At 35.3% G+C, this 13,701-nt stretch overlaps 1 protein-coding gene across 1 annotated transcript; it reads right to left on the minus strand.

Moving 5' to 3' along the window:
• Positions 1-6,476: 6,476 nt before the first annotated feature.
• On the minus strand, positions 6,477-13,365 carry LOC113781717 (omega-amidase, chloroplastic-like). Its single transcript, XM_027327691.1, has 10 exons — positions 12,988-13,365; positions 12,752-12,868; positions 11,473-11,697; positions 10,755-10,848; positions 10,139-10,213; positions 9,426-9,504; positions 8,681-8,696; positions 7,388-7,468; positions 7,105-7,187; positions 6,477-6,888 (listed from the first exon to the last, which is right to left on the minus strand). Exons 1-10 carry the CDS (start codon positions 13,330-13,332, stop codon positions 6,810-6,812), a joined length of 1,194 nt encoding a protein of 397 aa, XP_027183492.1. The 5' UTR covers positions 13,333-13,365; the 3' UTR covers positions 6,477-6,809.
• Positions 13,366-13,701: the final 336 nt, after the last annotated feature.

Below are 13,701 nucleotides of genomic sequence, written 5' to 3' on the forward strand. Positions count from 1 at the left end.
TTCACAAATGCAAAATAGTCTTAACGGAAAATAGTTGGTCTTTTCTTCAAGAAATGGATTTGAAAACAAACAAAAATCAAAAGATTCTGCAACGCATTAAATCAAATGGAAAGAAGAATAATCAAACTCTCCAGCACCACGTGGGTGACAAATTGTTGAATATCTAGGTACATGTGTGACCTGCGGGTCATCAATAAATCATTAATCTTGACATATATATTGCAGGTATGATACAATGAAACCAAGTCCACTGAAAGAATTTTCATGTCTCCATTGTCTACAGCATCCATAAAGCAGTCTAAATCATCAGAGAGACCGAAAGCGATTTGTTGGAATTGAGTTTATGAACTCACAATAATACCAGCCCAGAAACACTAGCACACCATGGAAATGGAATGGAATATGGAGCCAGGGCATGGTTGGTTTTGCCAGGTATTCTGCCTCTTGCGTCGTGGCCAAGATCACATGCTTTCCCCTTTTGGTTTAGTAATGTCCATGCTTATTGCTACATTCTACGCAAAATAATGTTAGATCCATCACTTTCTTGTTTGAACTCTTAAAAAAGAGAGGGGTCTTGGAAAAAGCTTACCAGTTGCAGTCGGGTTTGGCCATTTGGTCTCGCTAATGGCTTCCCATTCATGCAAAGCAAAGGTAAGATGGTACGTAGCAGCCATTAACCAAAAAAAAAAATGGACAGAGACTGATAAGGTGTTCGTGCAATGTACTTCACTACTCTATTAATGTTTTGAGACAAGGGGACTGCACCTGTTTTTTTAATGGATAAAGAGATTTTTCCAATATGGATTGATAGATAGTACGTAACTAGACTTTGAGTATGGCTTGAATATGGCTTGGAAGTTTCCCCTAAGTGATGGTGCCTTTGACTTTGAGTATAACAAAGATTAGGGATCCAGCGATCACCAAGAATTAGGAATTCAAGAAGTTTGTGTATGCATATTGTTAATTAAGTTGTTGTTGGATTTCAATTTCAACATGAATATACGTGACTAACTTGATACGAATACTTATACTCCCATCTTTCTATTCACATATATGAACTTTCGAAGTTCAATCATACTCAAACTTGAATTAAAAATTAAGATTTTGTCTAACAGATGTTCACTGGGCATTTGTAGTATACTTAAGTCACACAAAACCTACATTGCTTTCAAGACAAAAAAGATATTAGTCGAGTGGCCGTGAAATTCTCGATTCTTTCAAACCTTTATCGTTGGCATTCCTCTTTAATTATAAAATTTGGAATATCTATCGAACCCTCAAAAGAAAAAGTTATTGGTATTCATCCTTGGAAAATACTATCCAATATCCTTTAACGTCAGATTAGCTACTTGAAACAGCAACCAAAGCTCTCTGCATGGCCAGTTGCAATTAATGATTGGCTCTACAAATGTACTATGTCGACGAAGCGCGCTAATTATTTTCGCTTAAATAAATGGAACCATTTTTGCCCGTTCGCCGTTAATTCCCACAATTTTGGTTGACAATCAAGCTTAATAACTCTAATAATAGACAAGAGTTCTACTTTGAAAAGATTGTTCATAAGTAGGCTATAAATGCGTAGAGACAATTTCGTATTAATTGTACACATTGCAGTTGGAAATATTCCTCAAGTTTTAGTGTCTTTGGTCACGTACAGTATTAAAATTTTGCAAAAGTACAGTCAATTAGAAAAAGTATATACACGAAATTGAGGGTAATAATTATTAGTGTGTATATTTACATGATAAGTTGAGTATAATTCAAATATGTTAACGAATACTTAGAAAAACCCATTGTTTTTATTTACTCGACCACTTGGCTAGCTCAATGGCCACTAGGGAGGGACTTCAGTCCCTTTTTGGGTTAGAGGTGAGGGTTCAAATTTCACCTGCAACAAAAAAAATTCATCCTATTATCCAGCCGCAAGCTTGGAGTTGGAGACAAAATAAAAGTGTGGTTGTAATAATCAACTGTTACTTACAACCAACCTTTAACTTCTAGTGTCATATATTTGGAAGAAAAATAATAATTTCATCAAGCAAAAGAAGTATGAACATCAACTTCCATCCCAATAGCTGTAAGGATTTTTCTAATAAAGGCACCCATTAATACACTTAACATTTACCTAATCTACCTACCGTTTATACCGTATATATACACTAACAATTATTATCTTTTCTTGCATTTATACCGTTTTCCTATTTAATCTTGCCTACTCTCTCTTGTATTTATTCACTTTCGCTAATAAATTTTATATTTCTAAAAATACAACACCTAAAATATCTCTTAGTCAGACCGTAACACTAATTCAAAGCAGCCAATAAATTTTTATAAGCAGGATAGGGCTGTTTGACAAATCAACATGAAACTTTGTCGCTTTGCACTTAACATCGTTGAATCATAAGGACTCCTTGATAATCAACTAGGAACCTTGTCCCTCAAGACTTAACGTTGTTGAAGATTTGGATTCATTGACAAATCAACTTGGAAATTTGTCTCTTAACACGTAACATTGTCTACTAACCAGCCAACTTATATTTGTATATTGTCTCCAAGTACATTACTTCATGGAGGCCACAATGTTGGATGGCTCCCCCGCTGCCTTGATCAATCTCAATTGTACTTTATCCCCTGTTCATCAACACCAAATTTGTCCATCTTCTGTCTAATAAATGGCTTAGGCTTGCGAGAACAGTAATCAATCAAATTTGGCTTTTGTTGAAGGCCATGAGGAGGACGATGAAGAGAAAATTGAACAAGTTAATATAAAGCTCAAATCGAGTCAAGTCTTATAACATTTTGATATGCGTGTAGTGATCCAGTCTGCCTAAATGAAGATCTCTCATTTGAATTGAATTGCCGTCTGCATCTTTTCTGTCTTTCATTCTTTGTTATTTTTTTATATCCTCCTCTTTTCAAAATAGTTTCAAGTTTGCAATTTGAGCTTTAATTGACACTATATGTTTAAACATAACATAGAAGTTTTAAACCTATCAAAAAAAAATAAAAGATTAATTTTCTATACACTGATAATGTATACACTGTCATAATTGAATGAATACTGCATATGTTGAATTTGAATTTCAAATATAAATTTCACTTACGCGGCGTTTATTAAACCATGATAGTGTATTAACCATGACAGTGATTCTGATTCTCTCCCACAATGTAAAGCTACTAGCTGGATTCGGACACAATCTTTCATCCGCATGGTTTGCAATTGCATGCATAACATCACAAATAAATTTGCAGTTCGAATCGCGCTCTGATAAATATAAGTATTAGTCGGATTTGAAGACAATCTTTCATCTATAGAGTTTGAAATTGCATGCACAACACCATACATCAACTTCCTATTCGCGTCACACAGTAGTTAATATAACTTAATCTAAATTATCTAGACTTGGGGTCGGATTCGAGTTCAAATTTTATATTAAAAATTCATTAGGTTCGAAATTAAATTTAAGTTTGATAAAATTAAACCGAGCTCCATTCTTGACTCAATTCTGCGGGTTTGTTTGGACAGCAGATTATTTGGTCAAATATATTTGCTGACATCACCATTACAATTTCTAATATAGTTTTTTATCTTCCTAATTACCTTTTTATTTCACATATATCACATCATAAAAAATATTATAGTAATTATTTCAAATAATACCCTATCCAAACAAACCCTCGATGAGAATCAGTTTAAGGCGTACGCGGCCATGAGTTGATCCAACTTCTCATCGAGTACGGACAGAGCGTTTGGTGTTGAATAAGTAATACGTGGGACCAATGATTGGAGGAGTGTGGTTGCATCATGCACAAGGGCTCGGACTCCGACTGAGGGCCATCAGCACGTGAACCAGTCGCTCTGACACGTGTGAGTCAGAGCCCCGGAATTGATGTCTCGGCTTTAAGGTGTACCATTCCTTACATCACTCTTACCATTTATTGCTTTTGTGCCCCCAGAATTTCTCAAATCTAAAACATGCCTTTCAATCATTTATTGACACGTTTATCCCTGTCCCACCCCTTGTCGGCAAGAATTCGTGTCATCAACCTCTCAAAATTTCACCTTCACCAGCATTCTAATCCAGAATTTTCTAAACAAATTTCGCCAGGGAGTGCATGGACATCCGAACGAACCGATGGTGTTTCAATCCCTTTGAGTTCCTCCTTTGACCGTCCTTAGGTTCCCCTCTCCCTAGTATAAAGTAAGAATAGGTATAGATTAAAATTTATCGTGTCCAGAAAAAAAAAAACTCTCAAAATTCTAAATCAACACTCCTTTGGGCTATTAACCACTACAAAGGCACTTAAGGTTTTTGTGAGATGGGAGGTCTAAGAATTTTATCATGCCTCCTATCAATTGCTATTAATATGTGACTTTTTCAAATTCAATTGGTATACCTATCTAATTCAGAAGTAGTTTAGACCCCTCCAATTCCCAGTTATCCAATTGGGTTTGTTCTCTTTTCCATAGTGTAGAAGTAGAAGTAGGTGTAGGTATACGTGTAGATTATTGACATTTGATAAAAAAAAAAAATAATAATTCTCATAGTGTAGAAGTAGAAGTAGGCATAGGCGTAAATTGTTGACATTTGACAAAAAAAAAACCTATGAAAGTTCTAAACTTGAACCAAAGATGTTTGTTTATTTTCTTTTGTAGTCAAGTCGATCCAAATGCTAGTACTTAAAAGAAATTTTTTTTAATATGGTTAAGACATAAAGCTAAGTTACTTTGAGACAACGCTCTTTAAGAGTTTATTAGTGATTAGTTTGTTACCTCATTGGACTCAAGTAATTAGGATGCGTTTAATAAAATTGAAAGTTGAAATATGAATCTAAAGATTGAATACATTAAATTCCTGAATTGTTAAATAATAAATCTGATACATTTGAGCGTATATCATATTAAGTAATAAGTAAATAATTTATCACTTTTTTTTTTCAAGTTTTGCCTAGAAAATTCAGTACCATTTAATTAATCCAGACGTTCTATTTTGGTTATTAAAAGGCATCTGAACATGTTAAGATCTGAATACTGACTTAATTATCAAATAGAGCCTTAGACAAGTTTTACATTAGTTAAGCTTGATTTCAACCAAGTATCTACTAGTGTTAGGCTCATGTATGATATATTGTCGGGTAACTTTGATCTCGAATTTGAAACTTTGTCTAATCCACCAAGAAATCAAACCTAAACAAAGCATTCGCGATGATTTTTTTTACACCCTATGTTTGCACTAAACTTGATTTGCACATTACATGATCTTGAGCAATTTGGAAACCCGAAGTTTTACATATTAAGGCGAGGACATTGAATTCAAACAGATCTGGATTTAAGTTTTATCAATCATGAGTTGCATCCGCATTGTATCGCACTTTCATAAGGTATATTCATATCATTTAATACTTCCTATCACGGTAACTATTGATTAATTCCTGTGGTTTTCACTCAAAAAAAAGTGCGTTATGTATACAAAGACTAGTATATAGCTTATATAGTTATAGTAAGAGTTAATCTTATATATACTGATAGTGTATATATTATCATGGCTAAATATATGACATATAAGTAAAATTTGGATTTCACCAAACTGTATATATTGAAAGTTAATTATAACAACCTTTATCTTTTCCAGACTTTTTCCTCATTTGAACTCCACTTGCTACACTGATTCTTTTACACTTCTTCACCAAAAAGATCAATGTACTTGTTCCTTACCCAAAAATCAAATCGAAATGAAACAAAACAAACACAGGCTGTAAAGAGAGAGAGAACAATGCCAATAGGGCTGTGCATGCGTGAGTGACAAGAGATTCAAAGCGGATGGTGAAGGAAGAAGATGGTGGTGGCTTGGGGATCCCGAGGAAAATCTGCTCATGAGTGAGGGAGAGGTCACTGTTTTTGAGGATGAACGAATTGGATCTTTCTTTTTCTCTTCTTTTCTTTTCCTTCCTTTCTTTCAAAATTATCTTGGTACGAAAACAGCGAGTCTTTTGTCGACAAAAGCCGCCAACGAACGATCGCATATTGTCTTTTCCCCTCCGTTTCTGACAGCGAATTCTCTGTGTTGTTGTCCGGAGCCAAAGCACTAAGAAGCTCCACGTGCACTGCCAAGTTCTGATCCTTGCTTTGGTTTTTAAGACAGCAGTCATGCATACTGGCTTCCGACCAGATTCAACCCTGATATCAATCCACGAGACATTATGCAAATTTATATGCTACATAGAAAATCAAGCCAAGTTAGACTAAATAAGGCATCTTCTCACTCTCAAAACCAGCTAACCTCCCACAATCTTCTCCTCCTCTTAAGCACAATGTCTGCGTCATTGTCAACATAACATCTCGATTCAGTGGCTAAAAGACTTCGGGAATGAGAACTTCAGAAAGCTACTTATCTATTAAAGATGTTCGAATGAGGAAGAATCTAATTAAAAAACGGGAGATTCTTTATCAAGTCCAAGGCAAAACAACATGAAGGTTACTCGGGACAATCGAACCTAGTGATAGGATGATGTATATGGCACTTCTCAGCCAATTTGTAACTCAAATTCCTCCAAAATTTGAAGGGTCGAGGTCACCAAAATTTTTTTGTGATCACAGGTAAATAGATTTAAAAAAGAAAATGCTGCTAGCCGCCTAACAAATAGATGGGACAAGGAAGGGGGACTTGCCACAGCAAGTAAACCAATGAGCTTCCTCTGGTGGCTGCAAATACTCAGTGTTTCATATTATTCCACACAACGGTAGTACTTCTGATGATTAATGCAATTAATTATACATCAGTAGCAACTTATAATGTTCTTCAACAGATTCATTTAGAATTCAACCTGTGAACATCTACCAACTGGTAAAGGTCACCTCTCCTTTGCTTCTCCAGTGGAAGATTATTCCTACATGCAACAAATTGGATTTAAGAGAACAAAATCATTAACTAGAAACAGATGCAGATGACATTAAAATTTGAAATGTTAAAAGCATAAGCACGTGAACAGAAATCATAATGCGTAAAAGGGAAGACACTGTGTGATGTGAGTGTGGGTGGTTTTCTTTCTCCTTTTTTCGTTTGCTGGGATGGGGCAAGGGGCCTGAGAATCAACACCATTCACCTTCTGAGTTCAATTTGTGAATAGTCAATCTCTGCTACAATTATAGCTTCTTCATGTTCTGTAGTTGCTAGAACTTCTCCAAACTGCAACATAGACAAATTCATGGTTTGCTATTACTAAATCTTTCAAAATTTTCTATATACATAGACATATCAAAGTTATATTTGCGGTTGGAGCGAGGGAAGCCAGTTCAAAATTTGCAGATTAGAAGAGAATGTTTCCCTGTTGAGAAGCCACTCAACATTCCAAAAGGATGAGATAAAAGAACGAAGCCTTGACTTACTGGTCCAACAAGAGTGGAATGGCCCCAAGCCTGATATCCAGCTCCAGGATCTCGAGCTGGTGAACAAGTTGCTACATACAACTGTCATAATATTTACAGAACAATAAGAATTTAAAGATGAAATTGGTTTCATTATGTAGAACATTCAAACAAATTTCAGAGCCAACAGTCATCTATTACCAGTAAGATCGGCTGAACGAAAATAACATCCAACCATATCACTCTGTGCGTAATTCAATATCGTCTTTCTCACTCTAGCTCATTCTGATGGGCATTTCAATTTTTTAAATCCATTAGTTCTTTTGGCCCAGCTTAAGAGTAAGTGATATTCATTTTCCCCTTTTCCTTGGTCAGAATATCATCATTCACATTTCATCTAATTTGAATATTAATGATTCTATAGGGTTTTAACACATATCCCCCTAGTAAATTATACAGAGTAAAATAGGCTCGTGCACCTGCTGCTGCAGTATCAACATACTTCTTCCCAGTTTTAAACAAATTTTCATGTAGTCTGATTTGGAAATGTTAGTGAACTTGTATGGCATCTGGAGTGTGACACTAGTTATATCATCCCCACTAATGAATTTTAACCAATCTAAGGAATGAATTACTAGTATCTGAATTTGACCAGCTCATCAAATTCACTTTCAAAAATTAATGATTCTAATTTGGAGAATGTTTTTGAGGCCTTGTTCAACACTTTTGAGTGAATGAGTCCTGATAGCAAAAGAGAACTAGGGAAAATAAGCAGATAGAAATATCAAAGAAACAAAATGATTACATATACTTGTTACCTTGGTTGAGGAAAGGAATATGTCATTTTAACCTTCTTCCATTTTCAAGTTAAATGTCAACAGATCACCAAGAACAATAAAACTGATCTGGAGATTGTGGAGGATGGTCATGTATAAATTAGAAATTTAAAGGGGTTGCTTGAATACTACCAGAGAATGGTTCCTTCTTGAAAACATTTTTTTTTTTTTTGGAGTAAGTGTGAGGTCTTGAACCCAAGAACCCCTAATGAATGTCCTAACAATTAGTAGAACTAAATATTTTCCAATAAAGGAAAATGTATGAGGCAAGGAAGCATAAGAAAATATAGGGCACAGCATGTGATGACATTTGGTGCAGACTTGTGACTGAGAACAAATAATCATGATGACAGGAATTTTGATGAGAGCAGAAAATAAGGAACACAGAGACATAAGCAAAAGGTAGTACAATGTGTAGAGAAACAGTTGGAGGGAAGCATATATATGTGTATGAGAAAGATCCATGTCATCAGTATACCTGATTATCTGTGGCCCTGCAAAGAAAAGTGGAAGACACTATTTAGTATTGTTGAAGAACAGGTGAACTTCACAACAAAAAGAACTAAAAACCAGTGAAATTACTACTTAAAGAACATTTAAGAACACACAAGAAACTTATCCTTTGTCCTACTGTGCCCTGTTTTTCTTTTTTTGTTTGCTCTCTTTTCTCTGGGGGGAGGATGGGAGATTTTTGTTCACCTAAAAGAGTCAGCAGCCTGGATTTAGCAATCATGGCAAGATCTAAATTCAACTTAAGTTCATGGATTGTATCTAAGGGCAAACTATGTACGACACTAAAGCAGTATGCTTGGTCAAATAGAACAACTAAATTGCAAGGGACAAAAAGTTGAGCACATTCTATAGCAAAAATAGTAAGCAAAGGTGCAACAAGGTGACCAGGGAGGTTAAAACTACTCTAATTTAAGTGGAAAGGTTGCATTACCTAATAAGAATATCTGTTTGTGAGATGTTTTCACTTTGCATCTATGTGAAAATAATTTTGTTACAAATGAGTCATGAAGCCTCAGTTCTCTCTTACAAACGCAACATTATCTGAATAGTTTACTATCTGGGCCATGAAGATGCCAAGAACTAAATAATCCAAGCTAGCCTACCGTATTGGTGTCCAGCTGGACTCAATTCAGGATAATAAAAATCAATTGTCAAAAACAAAACTGTTACCATAGAGGAATTTATAGCCAACTATCAAAATGTATAATCACCTTGCTCTTTGGAGTAACTCCCAGTGCAATGGCCCAGTAGTTGTGTTGAATGCACCAGGATAGCAAATCAAGTGTGCTCCTGATGATTGCCAAAGGGTTATATAATAGTTAACAAAAAAAAGTGGGTATAAGGAAGAAGTCCATAAGCAATCACTAAGTATCATATCATGCCTTATATTAGAAGTGCTAATTTCTGAATCTATAGCCCTTGTCAATCTAATTTAATCCCTTTTACCAAACAATTGCATTGAAAACGATATAGTTGAGAAACCCACAAGAAAACTCAAGATTACAAGATAGTAGCCCAAGATATATCCAGTCGTCACTAGCTAGACAATATATGTCATTTACAGACTAAGAGAATAGCACAAAGGAACTAATAGCTCCAAGCCTAGCAATACTGCAGACAGCCTGAACAGATATCATGCACCAAGCCTAGTAATAACAAAGCAATACAGAACTGAAGAATTATAAACTTCCGTCTAAAGCAATAATCTTGCTGTGAAAGTATTCATGCTGATACACGACTAAACTGAAATACTTCACCACTTGAAATAGAGCTTTATATACTAATCTGGCAATTTTTAGATCCATTAGGGTCTTGCAACCTATTCTCTTCTCTGTTCACCAAAACTTACATCATGGATATCATTTTGCTACCTATTAAGATGCAGATGAAAAAGAATCAGAAAAGACATATAGACAGCACAAACCTCTTGCTGCATATAATATTGCCAATTCTTGAAATCGAATGTCATAGCAGATACCAATTCCAATCCGTCCAACCTCTGCAGGAAGTGATTAGATTAACAAATATGCAGCAGATATTATAAACATTATCAAAGAGTTCAACAGAGAATACATAAAGTATAAAACACAGATATATATATATATATATATATATATATATATATAGTCCAATATCAGATGATATTTTCCATCTTTGAGGTTACCCAAAGTTTTCTGTATTTCTTTGACTTAAATTGCCTAAAAGAAAATGAATTTTGTTGGTTTGGGACCTCAACTTGAACAAAAGAAAAGGTAACAGTACAATAGTGTAATTAGGATGCCATAACTAAAGTTCTATTCACTTTTGTCCTAGTTTTCAATTTAGTGCTTCATTTTTTCCACTATCACACTTTCCATAGATATTGATTGCTTTTGCCAGCGAAACTTGCCAAATTTACTCATAAAATAAGTAGGCAACCAGTGCCTCCATAGCAGCTTTTCAGTAATTGATGATAAGGAGTAAACTCATAAAGCATAAGGTAAAGGAAGCAGGGCTGTTGTTAGAAGTTTAGACAACAACAGCACATCTATTCTGCATACCAGTATCTACAACTGTAGGAGACTCCCCAGCAGTAAGAGTCTTTGACTCCTTGAAGGAAATTTTACCAGGAATGTCGATATCAAAAAGGTGTATCTGAGACAAGTATGATGCACATTAGAAACTTACTTCAATATGTTAAACAATTTTAATATGATTTACTGTAATTAGCTATTTCTTTTGTGATTCATAACCATAATATGATTGACTGTTAATAGAAGTTCTAGAAGCTCAAACAGAAGTTCTTCAAATTATTTGAGTTAATTCTGAAGTAGAACAAGTAGACATGAAGGACAACTTAGAGAAGGATCTAATTTGGCCAGACAATAAACATGTGCATGTGTATGAGTGAGTGTGTGTATGTGTCTTCGTGTCTGTCAGTCTGTATATACATAGATATGCTGCCTAGACAAATCCAACAAAAAGAAAAGGTCTAGATGACAATAGTCTAGAATGAGCATGTGTCATTTATTAAAGCACTTTGTCATGTCAAAGAACATCGCCATCACCAAAACAGCAGATTATCCTGAAATTTTCAAACTCCTTATCAACAAAATGTACACAGGATTTACGACCCCTTAATGACAATTCTTGAACTCAATAACAACAGATACTTTTGAATAAGAACACCAGGAGACTGATCAGACTGAAATTACTTTCCTTGGACTCACATATTAGATAACCTTAAGCAAATACAAGAAATGGAGACAAGATAAATACCTTCCTGTGTTTAGCTATCAGATTTCCATCTGTATCAAAGACACAACAAGTATTATACAATTTATCCCCGTCTCTTTCAGCAATTGATCCTCCTATTATAGTGACCTTCAGAAGACGAGCAGCTTCAGACAACATGGCTGTAGAAGGAGATTTATCAAAACCAGCACCGATGTCCTCAGCATAAACCGGAAAGCTATCATTTGAATATGGACCATTCCATATTTCCTGAAAAAGAGGGAAACATAACTTTCAGCTCATACCACTTGCAAAATTCAACAATCAAACTGAATTTCTTAGGTGGAATACTACATCAATTCTTTATGCAATAAGACAAGACATAGAAAAATTAGTTCAGTGTTGGGAAAAATGTTTTAACACCAGAGTTAATGTGGTCCTTCTCTTCTCAATTTAATAAATAAAGCCTATGTTTATAACATAAGCCAAGATGCAGTACAAACATTTAGCAAGTACAGATAAATCCACTAGATCAAAATGACTGGAATATATTTCATCTTGCTATAAGAAGAGAAACTGTTGGTCTCAATATGTTGGCCATGTTTCTGTTCCAAAATTATTTACATGCACTGATCCTCAAACCAAGAAAATACCTTTAAACTAGAGTAAAATTCCAAAAATTTTTATTGTTCAAGGAACACGCTGGAATTTCTCAAATTTCTAGCATGGAGATCCAAAAGTTTCTGTTCCAAAATTATTTACATGCACTGATCCTCAAACCAAGAAAATACCTTTAAACTATAGTTAAATTCCAAAAATTTTTATTGTTCAAGGAACACGCTGGAATTTCTCAAATTTCTAGCATGGAGATCCAAGAGTTGTTTTCATACACGAATTTTTTTCCGAGTTACGACAAATCCTTGGTTATCTTCAATGTCTAGATAACTTGAAGAATTCAAACAATATCATGCAACAAATAGAGAGAGAGAGATAAAATCTAAACCCCATAAAAAATTCAATGCTTCCAAATGTAAACAAGGTTTATCAAGTTCCCCTCCAACTATAGCCAAAACAATCGAAATTCATCTTTCCAAGCCCAATTTATTGCAAATTTCACAAGTATAATTAAATATTGAAATTGGAATGCTAACAAGTTCTTTCTAGCTATCGTTAGCAAAGACTAATCAATAACAAATTCAAACACTTGAAAAAGAAAAAAGAAAAAAAAAAGGTGAAAAGCTAATAGCAAGCATATAACTCAATTTTCACACTTCAGAATAAGTTGGGCATGAAAGAGGAAAATGGTGAAAGGGCATGAGTTTACGGGTAAAACGACGAGTTTAGCGCCTTTCTCAGCAGCCTCCTCAATGGCAGTCCGAGCATGAAGGATGTTCCTCTCCTTGTCCGGCGTCACAGCCAATTGACAGAGACCAATTTTAAACTACATTAAACAATAAAACCAATAATTTTCAATCAGAGATACATTCACCAATACATAAATTAAAACACAACAGATAATAATAGCAAATGTGAGAGAAAGCTTTTCATAATTAAAGTTGCCTTGGTGATGGGAGGGGTGGGTAACAGCAGAGCCGGGGGAACCCTAGCTTGTTCGGAGAAAGCCGCCATGGATGACGATGATTCTGATGCTGCTGCTGCTGCTGCTGTTGCTGAGAGTGTAGTAGGCGTTGACTTGAGGCAGGTGCTGCTGCTTTTAATTGTACGTTTTGGATTTAGGTGGTGAGATGGAGGACGGTGGAGAAAGGGAGTAGTAAGGCGTAGAACAGAGCGCGGAACAGACGGCCGGAGAATCAAAGACGGCGCAGCCGAATAATAACAATAAGACAAGGAGAAGAGGTAGAATGGAGACTGTTTGGGAAGAAAGAAGCAGCCACTCAAATTCATTGTTCATTTCCTTCCTTCCTTCCCCATCTCAGTATTGAGTATTCCACCTGCCTCAGCCTGGCCTTGCTAATGCCACTTCAGACTTCAAAGTCTAGTCAACTGGTCAAAGGGCAACGTCAAACTACACGATGTCGTTTGTGTTGTTTTTACAGATATCAAAAAATAAATAAATAGGGAAGAGTGCGGTATATCTTTTTAAGGAGCAAAAGACGAATTTAGTCCCCAAACAATTTTCTAAAACCAAAATAGTCTCTAAACTTTAGAATGAGTCAATTTATTAGTCCCTCAACTATTTTTACAAAGTTGAAAGAGTCCTTGAAATTTATTATAAGTCAATTTAGTCCCTGAACTATTTTACTTAAGTTGAAA

Source organism: Coffea eugenioides, chromosome 8, assembly GCF_003713205.1.
Source record: "Coffea eugenioides isolate CCC68of chromosome 8, Ceug_1.0, whole genome shotgun sequence".
NCBI lineage: Eukaryota > Viridiplantae > Streptophyta > Magnoliopsida > Gentianales > Rubiaceae > Coffea > Coffea eugenioides.